Source organism: Periophthalmus magnuspinnatus, chromosome 11, assembly GCF_009829125.3.
Source record: "Periophthalmus magnuspinnatus isolate fPerMag1 chromosome 11, fPerMag1.2.pri, whole genome shotgun sequence".
Lineage (NCBI taxonomy): Eukaryota > Metazoa > Chordata > Actinopteri > Gobiiformes > Gobiidae > Periophthalmus > Periophthalmus magnuspinnatus.
The window spans coordinates 28,406,539-28,425,593 of record NC_047136.2 but is presented as its reverse complement, the minus strand read 5'-3'; the positions used below and the strand labels follow the sequence as shown (position 1 = coordinate 28,425,593).

The window sequence follows — 19,055 nt, the reverse complement described above, 5'->3', positions numbered from 1 at the left end:
CCTTTAAACCAATCAGCTGAGTGTCGCTGTTGAGACAGATGTTTCACTGTCACAACTGCAACATTAAATGCTTTTCGTAATAAACTCTTCAAAAATACCTTTAATATTTTACAGCAAGATTAAAACATGAAACCATGCAGGTGCTCAGAGCCGGCCAATCGCAGCTAATTATTGCTCTCGGGCCTAATTGGTCACTAAGTCCAACAAGAGGCCTCACAGTAACAGTCTGTCTACAATCCTAAACTGGGTGTAAAACTGGTCTAACTGAAAACTAAACCAAGACCAACCTGGGTCTATACGAGGACTAAACTAGGACTAACCCTCATGCTGCAGTGTCCAAGACACCTCTAAATGAAGTTTGAAGTTTCCGTAACATTGAAACAGCAGTTTTATTCTATTTAAGTTAATGAAACATTTGGAAAATTTATGACATCTATGGTTTCAGAAATATAATGGTATAAATAAATTAAAAACAAAAAGTTTAAAACCTCTTTGCTTTGCTGACTGACTTCCTAGCTTTTCCAGAATAAAGCGTCCTTCACACTAAAAGTACAGCTGCTCAGCTCGGCTCTGAGCGCCAAAAAACAAAACAAACTAAAACTGAGAAAAACAAATGCATAATAACAAAACACAATCGCCACGAAAACTGCAGGGGGTTATAAGGGATAGGGTCAGAGGTCAGAGGGCAGCAGGTTGTCAGGGTCCTCCCCCAGAACGTCCTCCAGTGACGTGATTGGCTCCTGCAGCGAGAGTGGCGTGTACTGCACCAGCTGTTTCCCTGAAACGCACAAGTTTGATTGTAAATCTTTGATGTTGTGACAGAACAAAGATTTATACAGTTTATTTAAATATGACAATGTCAGTACTCACTCTGACCTGTGGGGGCGCTGCTCAGTCCCTCATCTCTCGGCTCAGACAGCAGCTGCGGGAAGAGACATCACAGTGACATCACATCAGCGTCAAAACAAAAACATGAGCATACACAAGAACCACATTATTAGAGTACAGTAGTAAAAATATTACAACAGTTGTAGTAGTATAGTATCAGTAAAAGTATGCAAGTATTACAGGACTAGTACTACAGTATCAAGGTATTATAGTATCAGAGTTGTGACTACCCTGATACTGCAGTACTGCTTTATAGTATATTAAGAGTACAAAAGCAAAACTATTGCAGTAGTAGTGGTTGTAGTACTAGTAGTACTATAGTATCAGTACTAGAGTAAAAGTGTTTGTACCGTGTCAAGGCAGTCCAGGTCGAAGTCTGCAGCCGGAGAGCTGAAAAACTGAAAGACAAAAAGTCAGAACCGGGACTAAATCAGGGACTAAACCAAAACTTAATCTTTTTACCGCCTGGTGGCAGCTGTCCCAGTGATGATGATAAATCCCCTAAACGCCCTGACTTCACACCTCAGACATTTTCCTTTATTTGAGACATAAACACAAACTGTAGTTGATGCTCCTCACCTGGGTCTAGGCTCCAGAGAGTACTGTACAAAGTACTGTGTATACTGCAGTAACAGAGTAGTATTTGCAGTACTATAACTGAGGTATATGGCATACTGCAAGCATCGGCCCTGTGTATACTGCAGTACTGTGTGTATATACTGCAGTACTGTGTGTATGCTGCAGTAATAGTAGTAGTATTTGTAGTACTATACCTGAGGCAGATGGCGTACCTCGAGCATGGGCCCGGTGTCGAAGGTGAAGCTCTGAGAGTTCAGGAGGTGTTGAAGATTCTCCAAACCCGAGTCTATGGAGTCCACGTGGTCCAAGAGCTCCGACCTGAGACAGAGATTGGGTTCAGTCCCCTGGGTTTGCTTTAGACAGTGTTGTAGTCCTGGTTCTGTTCTGGGTTAGTCCTGGTTTAGACTTTGTGGTAGAGTTGGTTCAGTTTTGGGTTAGTCCTGCTTTAGACCCTGTTGTAGTCCAGTTCTGGGTTAGTCCTCTTTTAGACCCTGTTATAGTCCTGCTTCAGTTCTGGGTTAGTCCTGCTTTAGACCTTGTTGTAGTCCTGGTCTGGGTTAGTCCTCTTTTAGACCCTGTTATAGTCTTGCTTCAGACCCTGTTGTAATCCCGTTTCAGTTCTAGGTTAGTACCTGTCAATGCAGGCGATGGTTTGGCATTTTTGCTGTGGTGATGCTGAGGGGGCAGGGTTTGCTGCGACAGTAGCTGTTGATTGGCTGGAGGGGGATTGGACGATGGGCTCTGATTGGTCATTGGGAGGGACTATCACCACGATGGGAGGGACCACTGTGGAGAAGGGGGAGGGGAATCAGAGATCAATATATCTGTGGAATCACCCAGGTATGATCCATCACACAAGGAAAAAAGTCAAATCTGTCACTGGACAAAGGTTTTAGGGTGAAGTAGGGCTGTCACAGTACTACATTTTTAAGCACGATATATTGCTACAGAGAAATATTGTAATATACTAGAACGTTCATGCCATGGACGCAAAGCAGTATAATCCCAGTAATCACATTTTTAAACACAGTTTTATTAAAAAGCCTGAGTTGCAAAAAATTAACTAAATTAACCAATAACTAGCCATAGAAATTACTGATTCAAACTGCAAAATAGGTGAGATTTTTAATATTCGAGCTGTAGCAAAGAAATTGTACACACAATAAATACTGAGCCCCAAAATATATTTTTCCAGCTTTCATATATTGAACCATAAGTCGATATGATGTGTTAGAATGACATAAAAGAGCATTTGCTCCGAGAGTGGTGTGCTTGGGCTGGTGTGAACCCAACTGCTGGTCCGAGAGTGCTTGAAACAGGAGGTCTCAGAGGGGCTCCACTCGCACTCTGAAGCGGGGTGAGTGTGATGTAAACACGGTCGACCTCGGGCTGACCTATACAGTTTGCTGCAACTGTAAAAGTGCTTGGAATTGGGCAAAAATGCATCACGTATATTTGAATGGATGGGCGCTGCAAAGCTATTGCTTTGGATGTTTGTCTGACGAGGCCATTTGGATCAACTTAATATCAGTTGTTTCCTCCTGCCTCTGTCTGCGGGGGCTCATGGTGTGTGTGTGTGTACTTTTTGCCTCTGCCTGCTTTGTCGCCTCTCCTCTTTTGTGCAGGTCTACCCACCTGCTTCACAGATGGCAGGGCAGTTCTATCTGTGGGTGGGGCAGCAGGTAGGGCGGGACTATAAAGGTCTGACTGCCTGCACGCTCTGTCCACGCTTTCTGCGCTCCCACTTTCTTTTTGCACATTTGACTTTGTCTTGTTTTATTTGTTATTGTAAATAATATTATTCTTTATTTTTGTGTTAATTAAATCTTACTTTTGAGCATGGTTACTCTGTGTTGGCTCCCCTGTTTGTTTCGTACCTGAGCCAGGCATAACTAAACTTAACTAAATCTAGTGCGCACTGGGGTCGGCCCACAGAGCGCACTAACGTGTGAAAACGACCTTAGTCTTAGTGTAGTTGGCTCCTCACTTCAACACAGAAACATCTTCACCCTTTTGTCCAGTGACAGATTTGTATTTTTCTTCTGCTATGACAGATCAATACACTTCACTCCTGCTCTGCTCCTCAGACCCTCTCCTCTGCTCTGCACCTCTGACCTCGTGTCTCACCATTTGACCGTGTGCTCTGATTGGCTGCAATGTGGCTGGTTGGTGGTGCTTGCGTCCCTGTGCTGTGATTGGCCGGCGGGCTGTGGCTGAGGCTCTGATTGGCTGAGGGACTCTCCTCTTGCAGGATGGAGTTGATGAAGGTTGTGGGGGACAGAGGCGTCTCCACCTGCGGTTCCTCTTTGACCTCTGACTCTTGATCTGTGACCCCAGGCACTGGATCACTGAGAAACAGAAACAAATATAACATTAAATACGTAAATACATGTTCATATATAATTAATATTAACCAGGGACTAAACCAGGTCTAAACTCAGTACTTGGGCTCGTTCCATTCGCTGATGACATCATCCGAAGGGGGCGTAGCCACGTCTGTGATGTCTGAGATGATTGGTCCAGAGTTCACAGAGTCTGAAGGGAAGAGGTTGGCCTGGGCAAGGCAAGTTTATTTGTATAGCTCAATTCGTAGACAAGTAATTCAAAGTGTTTACAGAATAAGGACACATCACAATACAACTAATCAAAACATGAATAATCATAAATAATCATCATAAAAGAAAGGGAGATTTAAAATAAATAATCATCATAATAGAGAGGGAAGTTTAGAGATTATTAGAGAGATGAGGGACGGGGTTTATTTTATTTATTTATTTATAGCGGACAGTGCATGTTGACCAACAGTAACTGTTTAACATGCCAGAATTAGCCAAGAGGCTAGTTTTCATCTGTTGTCTGTTGCCATGATGTACAGATGGCTCCTTGCAAATTTAAATAATTTACAGAGGACACATAGAATAAAATAAAAATAAATGTGCATTTACAGGTGTGGTAAAAAGGTAGAAAAGCATTAAGTCTTGAGCAGTGAGTCATAGCAAAAGACAAGCGAAGTGAATCATAGCGAAGACAAACGAAATAATTAAAACAGACAGGTTATTAAAAACAGCATGCAATTAATAACAGTAAACGATTATGTTAAAAAAGCACAAGAAAATAAACAGGGCCAATAAAAAGATTTGTTGAAGCAGAATTACAGACGCACATGCAAAGGGACAAACACTAGATGGCAGCAGCAGGAGTTTGGTGTTGACAGGTCTGATTTGTTAAAAGCCAACGTTTAAATTGGGACTTAAAAGAGTTGTATGTGGAGCTCTCCCTGATAGTTGTAGGGATGCTGTTCCACCCTTTAGAAGCTCTAACAGAATAGGCTGATTGATTCCATTCAGAAAGACAGCATTTGGCCAGACAGTCTCCTCTTGAGGCTCCTCTAGTGATGCGGGTTGAGCTTGATCTTAGGCTAAGAAAGTCATTGAGCGGTGGAGGGGCGAGTCCATGTAAGATTTTATAAACAAAGCAGGCATCTGTGAATCTTATCAGATTCTCCCAACTTTAAATATTATATTTAGATAAAATGCTGCAGTGATGGATGTGGCATGTTTTTTTGTCTAGAACTTTGAGTGTCTGTTTATACAGTGATTGTAGTGGTCTGAGTGTGGTATGGTTGGCCTGGGACAAGCTCGTCAGGCAGTAAGTCAGGTGTGAGAGAATCATGGCGTGCATGTAAATATTGGCTGCTTGTGTGGACATAGAATTTCGGATGAATCTGAAATTTGATAAATTGAATTTGACCTGAATTTTGATTTGAATTCGAGTTTAAAGAGGAAGGGCAGGGTTTAGAGCACATTGTGTGTATATAGCACCTGCAGGTATTCAGTGCGTGTGTAACAACCAACACATAAACTATGTAATCACTTGATACAGATTATATCTGACAATATTCCGTCATTTAACATGATTCATTTGTTTAACGTTTACATTTCTTTAGCTTTTGGGCTAGCATTAGCCATGTTGTTTACATTTCTATAGCCTTCAGTTTAGCATTAGCCATGTTTACATGAGCTATTTAGCTGGAAAGCTCTGAAGTTAGAACTTGGAACGTTTATGGGAAAAATCTGACCTCCGCGTTTCTGGAACACAGCAATAGTATATGTATAGAGTACGTGCAGGTGTACATTGTATATGTGTAGTACCTGCAGGTGTTCCAGGCTGAAGGGGCGGCTGTATTTGGGCAGAGAGTGTCCAGAGCTCCCATCATTCAACATCAGAGGCCTGAGACAAAGACTGGGTCAGAACCAGGACTAAAAGAGGATTAAACCTGGTTACAACCAGAACTAAAGCAGGACCAAATTGGGTCAGAACCAGGACTAAAGCGATCTCAAGCCAGTCTAGAACCAGGTCTGAACAGGGTCTGAGCAAGGTCTAAAGCAGTTCTAAAGCAGGACTACATTGGGTCAGAGCCAGGTCTAAATTGGAACTGAGCCAGGACTGAGCCAGGACTGAGCCAGGACTGAGCCAGGACTGAGCCAGGACTGAGCCAGGACTGAGCCAGGACTGAGCCAGGACTGAGCCAGGACTGAGCCAGGACTGAGCCAGGACTGAGCCAGGACTGAGCCAGGGGTAAAGTGGGTCAGACCTGGGACTAAACCGGGACTAAACCGGGACTAAACCGGGACTAAACCGGGACTAAACCGGGACTAAACCGGGACTAAACCGGGACTAAACCGGGACTAAACCGGGACTCACATTTTCCTCTTGAGGCCCATGATGCGGTTGTTCTGAACCAGAGAAATCAGGAACTGGATCAACTGCAAAACACAGACTCATTCAGAACTCCTAGGAAACACTACTGTAGTCCTTAAGTACTACAGTCTTTAATTACTGGAGTACTGGTGGTGAAATCATACAACAGTATACACATATGCATATATTACAGTTCTTGCAGAACTTCATATATTGCAGTAGTATTTGTACTGCAGTACTTTTTTACCTTGTTGACAACTTTTTGCTGCTGGGAGTGTTTCTGTCGCAGACTGGCCACCTCCCTCCATAGGGCAGCGTTCTCCCTGTGCACAGTCACAGTCACAGATTTAGTGGAGTTGGAGAGCTGGACTCAAACCGCTCTCTAGGGTGTGTATGGCGCTGTTGTCTCACTGTTTTGTGGCACTGATGCGAGAGTCGATGGTTTCTCTCCATGTAGGGTTAGGGGTTGAGATTTAGGGTGTATATAGCTCTTACTGTTTCATGGCGCTGATCCGGGAGTCGATAGTTTCCTGTTTTCCTTTCATCACTTGAACATCGCTCAGGATTCTGTTCACTTCATCAGCCGCTTTCACATCGTCCTGACGCACTGAGGGCACCTGAACACACCCCAGAGAAAAAAAAAGGGTTAAACCTGAACACACCGCTCAGATTGCAAACTAGGAGCAGAGGGGCAGAGCCGTGTCATACCACCACTGACCTGTGGTATTCCTACATTACTGTAGTACTACTGTGGTGCATTGTAAATGTAACAAATATCATAAAAGATACTACATTATTGTAGTATCAGTCTAGTACTCACAGCAGTGACATTCCTCTGGATGATCTCCAGCAGATGTTCTGGTCTCTAGTGGTATAATGCAGTACTATAGTTCTATCGTAGTAGAACTTTAGTGGTATTGTAGAGCTTTTGTAGCACTCTTGTAGTAGCACTATAATACTTACAGCAGTGACCTTCCTCTTGATGTTCTCCAGCAGATGTTCTTGTCCTCGGAGGAAAAACGGATGTTGGAATTCTGTATCATCTCGTTCAGGTTTCACCAAACCTCCCTGCTCTAGATGGACCACTTTACGGAACCCATCTGTGACAAGATATCCATCCATGAATAAATTTCATAAATAAATACATTCCAACCAACCATCCAACCAAACCAGAAGTTTACATGCACCATATACACTGCATGGCCAAAAAAAAAAAAGTCCAAGATGACAATGCCAGGATTCATCGGGCTCAAATCGTGAGAGTGGTTCAGGAGCATGAGACATCATTTTCACACATGGATTGGCCATCACAGAGTCCAGACCTTAACCCCACTGAGAATCTTTGGGATGTGCTGGAGAAGGCTTTGTGCAGCGGTCAGACTCTAACATCATCAATGCAACATCTTGGTGAAAAATTAATGCAACACTGGATGGAAATAAATCTTGTGACATTGCAGAAGCGAAATCGAAACAATACCACAGCAAATGCGTGCTGTAATCAAAGCTAAAGGCGGTTAAACAAAACAGAATGTGTGACATGCTTTTCTTCCCTCACTGTCCAACATGAAATCAGACAAAACTTTTCCTGCTTTAGGTCAATTAGGATTAACAAAATTATGTCTATTTGCTAAATGCCAGAATAATGAGAATGATTTTTTATACATACAGTAAGATGCCTTTAAACTATTTGGGGAAAAAAAACATATCAAGATGTTATGTCTTTGGAAGCTTCTGATTTATTGGTTTATTATTTGGGTAATTAGAGACACACCTGTGGATGTATTTGAAGGCACACCTAAAACAGACTGATTGTGTAACATTTGTGTAACATCATGGTAATGTCAAAAGAAATCAGCCAAGATATCAGGGAGAGAATTGTGGACTTGCACAAGTCTGGTTCATCTATGAGTCTGTTTATTTACTATTCTAGACAAGTATAAGCCCCATGTGAATGCCCAGCCATCATACTCCTCAGGAACGGGACGGGTTCTGTGTCCCAGAGATGAACGTGCTTTAGTCTAGAATGTGCATATCAACCCAAGAACAAAAGCAAAAAACCTTGTGAGGATGCTGCTGAAGCTGCTAAGAGTGTCATTATTCACAGTGAAACAAGTACTGTACTGACATGGAGTGAAAGGCCACTCTGCAAGAAGAAGCCATTACTCCAAAGGAAACATAAAAACACCAGATTACAGTTTGCAAATGGACACAGGGACAGACCACATGTCCTGTGGTCTGACAAAACTACATTTGAACTGAGAACACCATTCCAAATATGGGGGCATTATGGCAGCATCATGTTGTGGGGTTGTTTTGCTGCAGTAGGGACTGGTGCACTTCACAAAATAGATGGCATCATGAGGAAAGAACAATATGTGGAAATACCGAAGCAACATCTCAAGACATCAGCCAGGAAGTTAAAGCTTGGGCACAAATGGGTCTTCCAAATGGACAATGACCTGAAGCATACTGCCAAACTGATGACAAAGAGGCTTTAGGATAACAAAGTCAATGTTTTGGAGTGGCCATCACAAAGCCCTGACCTCAATCCTATTGAAAATGTATGTGCAGACCTGAAAAGGCCTGTGCGAGCAAGATGGCCACAAACTTGGCTTATTTACACCAGTTCTGTCAGGAAGAATGGGACAAAATTGCTGCCAAATATTGTGAGAAGCTTGTGGAATGATATCCAAAACGTTTGACCCTAGTCATACAGTTTCAAGGCAATGATACCAAATACTAATGAAATTCATGAAACTTATGAAAAATTATCTAAATTGTTAGCAAATAGAAATAATTGTGTTAATCCTAATTGACCCAAAACAGAAACATTTAGTCTGATTTCATGTCAGACAGAGAGAAATAAATAAATAAAACATATGTGTTTTATTTATGCTAGAAGTCTATAAATATATTAGAATTGTATGAAAATGCTCCATCTGCTGATCAGTTGCTTTTAAAATTGCAGAAAGGTTTTAATGAAATCCAAAATTCCCTCATAAACCTTAAATTATCATTGAATGCAAATAAAACAAAGTATATGATTGATGATGATATGGAAAAAAAACCCAAAAAAACAATGACGTAATGTGCAAGCAGAAAATCTGTATACACTAAATGGTACATTGATTGAAAGAGTCACCACCTACAAATATCTTGGGTTTTTGGTTTGACAAAAAGCCTTAAAACAACACATCTTCGAAATATGTAACAGTTTAAAATCAAAAAGATCAAATATAAATACTCAGACCTGCGCCTGTTTTTAATATTTTAAATGGGCTTATGTACTTATTTGTTTGTATTTTTTCTGTACTTGAACAGGGTGCCCATGAAAAACAGTCATTGCTTTCATTTGGCTCTACCTGTATAAATAAAGATAAATAAATAAAATTAATCTAACCCATCCAAACCTTGCTCCACATGCACCACCTTACAGAACCCGTCTGTGACAAACAAATACAATATATAAAGATATAACATGCAGTGAGGCAAATAAGTATTTGAACACCCTGTGATTTTGCTAGTTCTCCCGCTTAGAAATCATGGAGGGGTCTGAAATTGTCATCTTAGGTGCATGTCCACTATGAGAGACATAATCTAAAAAAAATCTGGAAATTACATTGTATGATTTTTTAAATAAATTATTTGTATCTTATTGTTGCAAATAAGTATTTGAACACCTGTTGATCAGCTAGAATTCTGACCCTCAAAGACCTGTTAGTCCACCTTTAAAAAGTCCACCTCCACTCCACTTATCATCTATGACAGATTGGACTACTTATTTTACCAGTTACAACACAGTTATGATCATCATCATTTAAGATTTAGCTAAAAATGTTACATTTGGAATTTTTTTAGGTTTGAAATATTACTTTTTGGTTGGAAATCATGACATCACACTCGAGAATTCCATAACATTACCTCGCAAGCTGTAGTAAACTGGGCCAAAACTCCTCTAATGTAGACAGAAATTAATATTTGACAAATAAAAATATAAGAAAACACACTTATTTTGTTGAAATCATGTCTAAAATATCAGAAAAGTATGCCGAAATTTTGGACCGAACTCTCCCAGTGTAAAGTCATCAATGTGGAACTTGAAAATTACAGGAAGTAGAGAGTTCTATTTTAAACATTTTTCAAAAATTACTTCTTGATTTGAGTAAAACCATCATTTACATTTACAACAGGTTTTAGCCCATCAGATTAAGTCAAAATTAGAAAATCATCAAAACCTGTCATATACACTTTGATATGTAACATCCAACGCGATCCCTGCTCCAGGTGTGCCAATTTATGGAACCCGTCTGTGATCTAATATGTGTCTTATATATTAGATATATCACCCAACTGCACTCTAACCCGAGAACCAGTCATCAACATGATAGACAGACATTTATTTATGTAGTACCGTGCCATTTGAACAGTACTTTTATGCAGTATTTGTAGTATCTGAATTACTTTTCTTACATTTCATACTTGTAGCACTTTCTGCAGTACTCACACATACTCGCATATCTATAGTACTTGTAGTATCTGTAGTACTCACACATGTTAAGTTGCCGGATGAAGGACGCCATGTTGTTGTGTTTGAAAAACTTTGGCAGAACTTCTTTAGAAAAACGTCCCTGATCAAACACATGGAAACTGGTCCCACTCTGAAATAGAGAAACATGAGTCAGGGAGGGCATCCGAGGCAAATCTGAAGAACAAGGAGGGCATCTGAGGCACTTGTAAGGGTCCGAGTCCAGACCCGGACACCCCTAAGACCCTCCCCCTCCTGACCCCGAGCAGCTGTTCTCGGGTATACAGCATTAACATTACACACATTATAAACATTTTAAAAATAATGACCCGCGCACGCTATCACTCTGCTTTTCAAAAACAGTTTGTGATGTTTATATGCCGCTACAGACTGACCCGCGTTACACGGGACAATAGTAATGTGATGTGGTACAGCCTCAGGTCGGTGTCAGGTCCGTGTCAGGTCCGTGTCAGGTACGACGCAGGTCCGACTCGGGTCTTACCGGGCTCCAGCGTATCAGCGAGTCCGTCTGGGGGTCCTCAACCAGGGTCCAGAGCTTCGTGAGGAAGGCCGGGACATTACTAAGGACGTGTCCCGGCCCCGAGGCTCCTCCGCCGGGATCCATGCTCCTGTGAGTCTGCTGTGAGGCCTCTGTGAGGCCAATGTAGGGCTGCTGCTACTGCGGTGGCCGAGGCTAGTGCTAACCAGGCGAACGGGGCTAACGGAGCTTACGCGGCTATTCGCTCCGGAGCTAAAGGTGCGCCTCCCCGGCCTCAGGACTTTTCTGTCCCGCTCTGCTCTTTCTCACGGAGGGTCTGAGGGTTCTGCCGCGGCCTGTGTGTCACTTTGCCCCGAACAGAACCGAAACACGCAGAAGAAACAAATCCTCCGTAAGCTCCTTGCATCCGGGTCCTGATGTGCGTCATCAGCGCGCGACATGAGCCTGGCTTCAGTTCCAAAATAAACTAAAAATAAACTCGATTTAAATCGTGTAAACTTTGATAACCCTCCGTTCGGCCTCAGAAAACTCTGCACACCACAGTATAATGAGTGTTAATCGCAGCGTGACTGTGATATTAGTGACCATCACGGGATTTTACACTTTATTTAAGGTTGTTTTGGAGGTTAAAAAGATAGCGCCACACCCCCCCTACCGCCGCTCTGTGGCATAGTCCCTGCTCCATCTGCGTCACCGGAATCTTTCAGAGTTTAGCTTATTATTTTAGTTTGTTTATGCGCTGTGTTCATCCTCAGTTTGATCAAAAGAATTGAAGAAAACTAAAGGTTTGCATCTGACCGTGTGACATCATCCAGTCAGAGGGCTCTAGGTTTAAATGTCAGCATTTTAAATATATTGTATTTTAGGGACATATTTTGTTCTGCTCATTCCTCTTTATTTGACACAAACTTCACACAGTGACATCAACAGAACAGAAGAGCATTGTATTAAAAAAATAAAAATAAAATTAAAAAATCCCGTAAATACCCGTCAGAAATGGCACATCTCCGTTCTTAAAAAAAACCCCAAAATCTTCAAAAGTTTGGTCCGGAGCGTAAACCAAGACTAAACCACAGACTAAACCAGAGTCTAACCCAGAGTCTAAACTAGGACTGAACCAGGTCTAAACCAGAACTAAACCAGGGTCTAAACCAGGACTAAACCAGGGTCTAAACCAGGGTCTAAACCAGCTTCTAAACCAGGGTCTAAACCAGGGTCTAAACCAGGGTCTAAACCAGCTTCTAAACCAGGTTCTAAACCGGGTCTAAAACCGGGTCTAAAACAGAGTCAAAAACAGGGTCTAAAATGGTCTAAAACAGGGTCTAAACCTTCAAATGTGCTGTATAACTATTGCCAAAATTATTTTTATCGTAAATTATTGTTGAATTCCAAATTTTTCTTTGGTTTTCCGTCTTGTACTTTAATTTGGGTCTTGACTCAGAATTTGGGGTCCGGTCTTGGATCAGGTCTTGGTCCGGCCCCAGGTCTTGTCTTGGTCCAGGTTTTGGTCCAGGTCTTGGATCAAAGATAATTTAATTCTTCTAAAGTTTCATTCAGTTTTGTATGAAGTGTGATGTTTTTATTTCGGATCAACAACAATTTATCTGCAATAGAAAAAACAGGTCAGCACCAGGTCCGAACCAGGCCCGAACCAGGTCCAGGTCTATAGTCCGTACCTTCGAGTTGGTCAATGGTCTCCTTCAGATTTGTCCTTTTCCTCTCAGAGTTCTCAGCTCTGAACTCAGCCTGAAAAACACCAAATCGATTTACACTTGAAGTAGGTCTAAAGCAGGACTAAACTGGATCTAGGCCAGGTCTATAACAGGTCTAAACCAGGATTAAGCCAGGACTATACCAGGACTAAACCAGGACTAAACTAGGACTATCCCAGGATTAAACTAGGATTAAACCAGGATTAAACAAGGACTGAACCAGGACTAAACCAAGACTATACCAGGACGGTACCAAGACTATACCAGTTTTAAACCAGGACTAAACTGACCTGCTGCACTTTGTCTATGAGTTGTCGTAAATTCTCGTCCAAACAGGTGCTCAGAGAAAACTGCAAAAAACATATTTCAGTCACAACAGCGGAACTGTGTACTGTCAGATGGGTGGTAGTAGGGCTGGGGGATTTTGCCTGAAAATGAAATTGTTGATTTTTTTTTCTCCAAAAGTTAAATATTCATTTGATTTTCGATTTTCATTCCCTTTATTTTTTTTAACCATTTCTGCGAACTATAGAAATGGTTAAAAAAAGTGATTATATTTAAGCCATTGGCTATTGGGGAAATCTTTTATGGACAAGATAGAACAAACTATCTCATTAAACATGCAGCCCCAGCATTTAATTAAAACTGCAAACAGTGATAAGGGCCCTCGCAATCCTGACCGTGGAAGGGCACATCTCACCATGTCCAGGTTATTAAAGTACACAAACACTACATTTGGTCAGTCCAGTTCGATGAAGTTTGAAAAAGTTACAGGGATTTTTATACTTTCAAAATGGCTGCTTCGTTAAGAGCTTGCCATGACCACACCCTAAGATAAGATGTAAATTATTTTAACAACTTTTGATCCCAGATATGTTCTGATAATGCTGCCTCATTTTGAAGTCTGTAAGTTAAAAACAAAGTTTAGGTGTGCCTATGCATATGTCCATCTGATAAAAGCCCTAGGACAAGTTTGTTAAAGTACAAGGTCTAGATATTGGACATCTGCATACTTTGATTAAAAATGGTCACCTTCACATTGGAGATAGGGTGTGGTACCCATAGAATTTTTAGCTCAGAGTAACAAAGAATGAGTGTACCAAATGTCAATGAATTATGACAAACAACATTTTTTTTTTTTTTACTTTTCACTTCCCACTGCCTTTTGTGAGGTGTGGCCATGCAAATGTGGATGTAGATAGGGAGTGGTCTTGATTAGCCTTTTTGTTCAGGATCACATAAAGGGTGTGTGTATCAAATGCCATTACTCCAGATCATCAATGCTCATCCAAGCCTCTTCTTCAGTTCATAACTGAAGAAGCAGCTTGGATGAGCAACCAAACGTCTTCACTCCAACAACGACTTGTCCAGTTGACAGATTTAAACTTTGTCTTTTGCTAAGTAGCAGCAGTATTATAGAACCTTCTCGCCTGAAGCTTGTAGACTTTTCAATGACTGTTCCAAAACTCTGAGCTGGTCCTCAAGAATCCTCTGCTTCCTGGAGGAGACAAGGAGAGGAGACAAGGAGACGAGGAAAGAAGGAGACAAGAAGGGAGCAGAAAGAAGATAAGGAGAAGAAGAAGAAGAAAGGAGACAAGTACAGAAGAGACAAGGCAAGAGGAGACAAGGAGAGAGGAGACCAGGAGAGAGGAGACAAGAAGACCAAGAGGGGAAATGAGAAGATGAGTAGATGAGGAGATGAGCAGAGACCAGATAAGGAGAGAGCAGGTGGGGAGAGAGCAGGTGAGGAGAGAGCAGGTGAGGAGAGAGAAGGTGAGGAGAGAGCAGGTGGGGAGAGAGCAGGCGAGGAGAGAGCAGGTGAGGAGAGAGCAGGTGGGGAGAGAGCAGGCGAGGAGAGAGCAGGTGGGTAGAGAGAGCAATTGAGGAGTTAGGAGCATTGATCCAGTGGGTGATGTTTTAGTTCAGACATTACAGAAAAAACATTTGCTCCAAAATACTAAAATAATAAAAACTATTTAAGTCCAGAGTGTAGGCCTTAGAAGGGTTTAAGGCTTAGGAGACACATGTGATCAGACTCTATACATCTCTGGACAGTTCCATCTCATTAGCCACCACGTTCCAAACAGGAAATGCACATGGGCGTGCTTTGGCTTCGTCGACTTTGTTCAGTTCACTTTCACTTTAAAAAAAACTCTCTCTAATGGCTGCTTTCAGGCTCACCACTCTGACCTTAAAATGTTGGTTTTGACCTGCTCTACATAATCCAATTCACTATTTTGTCCCTAAATCAAGATATGAACATTAATAACAGAACAATCAGTTGCCTTCTTTCCCTGAGGTCACTCAGGCGAGCATAAGCAACAAGTTTGAGTGACAGTGTTGCTAAGCGCCCACACCAGAATGGATGTTCTCTTCAACATCCTTGCTCCCAATCCTTGCTGGCTCTTTGGTTGCTATGATACATGCTCTCAGAATTCCCTAGATTAGTGGCTATAACTGCTAGCCTCAATGAGCTTAATTTAGCTGGAACCGAACATGGTGGGTGACATGTAGGATGTAGGATATAGGACATTTACATTTGTGCTTGGTATAGGCAGTAGGGTTAGGATGTAGGAGACACTCACATCTGTGCGTGTTGGGCGCGCTGCTCAGCTCCGTCCACCTCCTCCTCCACCAGCTGGACTTTATCCTGACACTGCAACAACACACGGCACCAGTTAGGGTACTATCAAATCAATAATCAGTAATCAATCAACAATGAAGAGACTCCGGTGAAGATGACATCACATTTTAAGTTTTCCTTTAAACCACAAGTCTCTCCATCTCTCCTCTTCTCACCTCACTGTGCTTCCTCTGCTCCTCTCACCTAATCTCACTGTGCTTCCTCTGCTCCTCTCACCTCATCTCACTGTGCTTCCTCTGCTCCTCTCACCTCACTGTGCTTCCTCTGCTTCTCTCAGCTCACAGCGCTTCCTCTCCTCCCTCACTCTTCTCACCTCACTGTGCGTCCTCTGCTCCTCTCACCTCTCTGTGCTTCCTCTGCTCCTCTCACCTCGCTGTGCTTCCTCTGCTTCTCTCCTCCTCCACTGTGCTTCCTCTCCTCCTCCATTCTTCCCACCTCAGTGTGCTTATTCTACTCCTCTCACCTCACTATGCTTCCTCTGTGCCTCTTGAGCGATCCACTGCGTCTCTCTAAGTTGCAGCTCCAGTTTGTCCAGTCGCTCCTCATTTTGCAGATTTGTGTTCAGATACGCCTTCCTCTTCCTGAAGAATGACATGTTTAAGATGCACCCCCAAACACCCCAAAACCCTCAAACCCACTGTAAGCCCCAAATACCCTACCCCCATAACCCTAACCCTGAAGAACAACACAAGTTTATACTGTCACATCATGTTTTCTCAGCCTCTTCTCGACCACTCTCTTCTCCTCCCTCTCTTACCACTTGTTCTCATCCGCTCTCCTCTCTGCCTCTGTGACTTTAAGCGTCGACGTCTTGAGTCTCTGCTGCACAGAGTCCAGTTTGTCCTCAGTGTCCTGCAGCTTCTGAGAGAGAACAGACACCTCCTTCTCCACCTAAAAACATGGAAGTACACTGCATCATCAACACTAGAGAATAGGTTTAATCTTAGAGAACTACTGCCTCCTCCTGTGAACACAACAAATATGCTAGTAAATCATCTAAAATGGCACTCAAATATACACAAGAGACATCTGACAAAATAAAAATAATAAGACTAGATTTTATTAATGATTCTTCCCCTCCTCATCCTTGTTACTGTGTCTTGACATCCATCTCACTGGAGGCTAAACATTAAAGGTGCTCTACCTGATTTCAGTTCAAAACAGTTTGCAGAGTTTCCATAGTTACTCCACACGTTCCAAACACTCCGAGTATCCTCATTATTAATTTGGCGTCATGTGGGTCTGGCTTGGACGCTCTATGATTGGGTTCTCTATGGGCGTTCTGTGGTTGGGTACTGGGTGGTGCTCTGTGGGTGCTCTGTGGTTGGGTGCTGGGTAGTGCTCTGTGGCTTGGTGTTTTGTGCTCTGTGGGTGCTGCATTGGTGTGAGTGGTATGCCTAATTTCCACCCCGCGTCCTCTCTCCTGGTGTAGTTCTCTGGCCTGTCTGTCTCCTATCGTTTGGGCACTCTGTGTGGGTGCTGATGTGAGTGTTGGGTGCTCTGTGGGTGCTGTGAGTGTTGGGTGCTCTGTATGGGCGCTGTGTTGGGGTTGGGGTGTGTGTTGGTATGAGTATTGGTGCAAACCTCTGCCCTGCGACATCTCTCCTCGTGCAGTTCTCTCTCCAGTCTAGCTTCTGTGGCCTGGGCTCTCTCGAGTTGCTCCTTACACTGACTCATCTTCTTCTTTATGACCTCCATCATGAATCTGTAACAAATGAGTCACTTTATTTTAATAAATCTGATGTTGTGATTCAGAAACAGCTCTTTGCTTATAAAGCTTCAATAATTATGAGTGTTGCAGCTTCCTAAACCAACCTTGTAGTAGTGGGTTGTAGCTTTGTGATGCACTTGGAGGCTGTTGTGAACAGAGAAGCTGAGATCTAGAATGCATTTTGGAGATTTATTTACAAACATAGAGCTATCACAGTGCCGGAGAATAAAATAAAACCAGATGGATAAATGGAATGGATGGGTAAGTGTGCACCTTTACATCCACGTGAGTCCCACCCCCTCTGCACTAGAGCAACGTACTCACTCAGCCACACATACAGTGCACCAGTCTTGTGTCCTTTTGTTCGTCTTGACTGATTTTATGAAGCAACACATTCTGCATCTCTCCTTATCTGTCAGACAGGTGCAACCCCCTCACCTGTCCAACTGGTTGTGTCGCAAACTGCACCATTTCAGTACTTCAAACAAAAGCTCATGCACTTCATCTGTCTGTACATAGGATGTCCAGTATGTCCTACTAGAGTAGTACTTATGCAGTAATACAGCAGAACTACAGAAGGATTAGTATACAACAGTAATAGTTGTAGTATTAACAGTTTGTATAATAGTAAGTAACAGTACTGTGTCTGCAATAGACATCAAGTGATATGGCTTTTCTCATGATCAATGCTGATTGTTTAGAATCCAGAGAAAGAAATGGCAGATATGCTGTGCCAATATTTTTGAGCCTATATATAGGGCAGATTTATTTGATTTTACCCAAATGGTTTAATTTAAAGTTGCTACAAAGTCACCCACCCCTTTTAAGAGAGCTGTGTAGTCACGCTTTGTGCAGTTATCTCGTCATACTAAAGCATTCAACTAAAACTGCATATTCTTTAGGTACCTGTGCTGAAGACTGAAGGCCGATAGCCAATACGCTAAAAAGCGCAAATAACATATATCGGCTGGCTGATATATTGGTCTATCTCTAGTCTGATTAGATCAGGAGGTGTGTGACCTGAGCGTTGAGTTTCTGGTTTATATTTGTGACTTCAGTGAATTCTGTGTCTTTTCTGCTTAAAAAAAACAGAACAGTGAAATACCACACAGTGCCCGAAAGTGTTTGGAATGATGGTAAATAACTTAGAGACAAGGAGAACAGGTTCAACAGAGAGCCATAGAGAGACAGAGGGAGAGAGAGAGAGACAGAGAGAGAGAGAGAGACACAGAGACAGAGAGAGAGCGAGAGAGAGCGAAAGGTGCCCTCTCTCCCATCGTGACTGATGTGTCTGACACACAGGGATACAGGAGGAATGGAGGTAGGGCATCCGACAGACAGGGATATACATTTTTATAGTTGACTTTGACGAATTTTACGCTTTAGTTAATCTTCTAAGGTTAAGGTCTAACCCAGGTCTGAACGAGATGCCTGACAGCTCTCACCTGTTTGTGACTATGGCGGTCACAGCGTTGACAGAGGTGGCGCAGGTCCTGGATTCTGGGTCCTGGCTTCTGGGTCCTGAAACCTGGGTCCTGAACTCAGTCTCGGTTCGGGACTGTCGCGCGCGGGACCGAAGCCGCTTTTTAAAAACACCCCCTGCACGCAGCTCCACCCACCACATCCTGTGCTCGAAGAAAGTGACGACAGCGCCAAATAAAAGCTTTACAACAACAACAACAACAACAACAACAACAACAACAACAACAACAACAACAACAACAATAACACGTTTAAACTAAATACAACTTCGGCACAAAAGAATAAACGGCGACGAAAGTGTCTGATTTGTGAAA

The 19,055-nt window shown here is 42.5% G+C and overlaps 2 protein-coding genes across 5 annotated transcripts; both read right to left on the bottom strand.

The window, feature by feature from the left end:
* Positions 1 to 82: 82 nt before the first annotated feature.
* Positions 83 to 11,627, bottom strand: LOC117378220 (heat shock factor protein-like). 4 transcript variants are annotated; one of them, XM_033974758.2, is made up of 14 exons: positions 11,196 to 11,627; positions 10,718 to 10,826; positions 7,132 to 7,268; positions 6,664 to 6,785; positions 6,416 to 6,491; positions 6,172 to 6,233; positions 5,619 to 5,697; positions 3,912 to 4,021; positions 3,595 to 3,815; positions 2,100 to 2,253; positions 1,662 to 1,785; positions 1,239 to 1,286; positions 871 to 922; positions 83 to 778 (listed from the first exon to the last, which is right to left on the bottom strand). In XM_033974758.2, the coding sequence occupies exons 1-14, from the start codon at positions 11,316 to 11,318 to the stop codon at positions 672 to 674; spliced, it is 1,524 nt and encodes a 507-aa protein (XP_033830649.1). In that variant the 5' UTR covers positions 11,319 to 11,627; the 3' UTR covers positions 83 to 671. The 4 variants fall into 4 exon arrangements, with proteins under 4 accessions (XP_033830649.1, XP_033830650.1, XP_033830651.1 ...); XM_033974759.2 differs by having other exon boundaries at positions 877 to 922; XM_033974760.2 differs by having other exon boundaries at positions 1,680 to 1,785.
* Positions 11,628 to 11,675: 48 nt separating this feature from the next.
* On the bottom strand, positions 11,676 to 18,883 carry LOC129456647 (tropomyosin alpha-3 chain-like). Its single transcript, XM_055225237.1, has 9 exons — positions 18,705 to 18,883; positions 17,133 to 17,253; positions 16,306 to 16,439; positions 16,012 to 16,129; positions 15,490 to 15,560; positions 14,327 to 14,402; positions 13,195 to 13,254; positions 12,869 to 12,938; positions 11,676 to 11,722 (listed from the first exon to the last, which is right to left on the bottom strand). The coding sequence occupies exons 1-9, from the start codon at positions 18,881 to 18,883 to the stop codon at positions 11,676 to 11,678; spliced, it is 876 nt and encodes a 291-aa protein (XP_055081212.1).
* Between the last annotated feature and the right edge of the window lie 172 nt (positions 18,884 to 19,055).

Bases quoted from the DNA above. Each gene is read 5' to 3' on its own strand.
- LOC117378220 (XM_033974758.2), bottom strand. From the start codon at position 11,318: ATGGATCCCGGCGGAGGAGCCTCGGGGCCGGGACACGTCCTTAGTAAT. The intron at 3,816-3,911 runs GTACTGAGTTTA...TCTGTTTCTCAG, and splicing joins AGCGAATGGAACGAGCCCAA to TGATCCAGTGCCTGGGGTCA. The intron at 779-870 runs GTGAGTACTGAC...TGTGCGTTTCAG, and splicing joins CAGCGCCCCCACAGGTCAGA to GGAAACAGCTGGTGCAGTAC.
- LOC129456647 (XM_055225237.1), bottom strand. From the start codon at position 18,883: ATGTGGTGGGTGGAGCTGCGTGCAGGGGGTGTTTTTAAAAAGCGGCTT. The intron at 13,255-14,326 runs GTTCTATAATAC...TGTTTTTTGCAG, and splicing joins TACAAGCTTCAGGCGAGAAG to TTTTCTCTGAGCACCTGTTT. The intron at 11,723-12,868 runs GTACGGACTATA...TGTGGTGTGCAG, and splicing joins GACCATTGACCAACTCGAAG to AGTTTTCTGAGGCCGAACGG.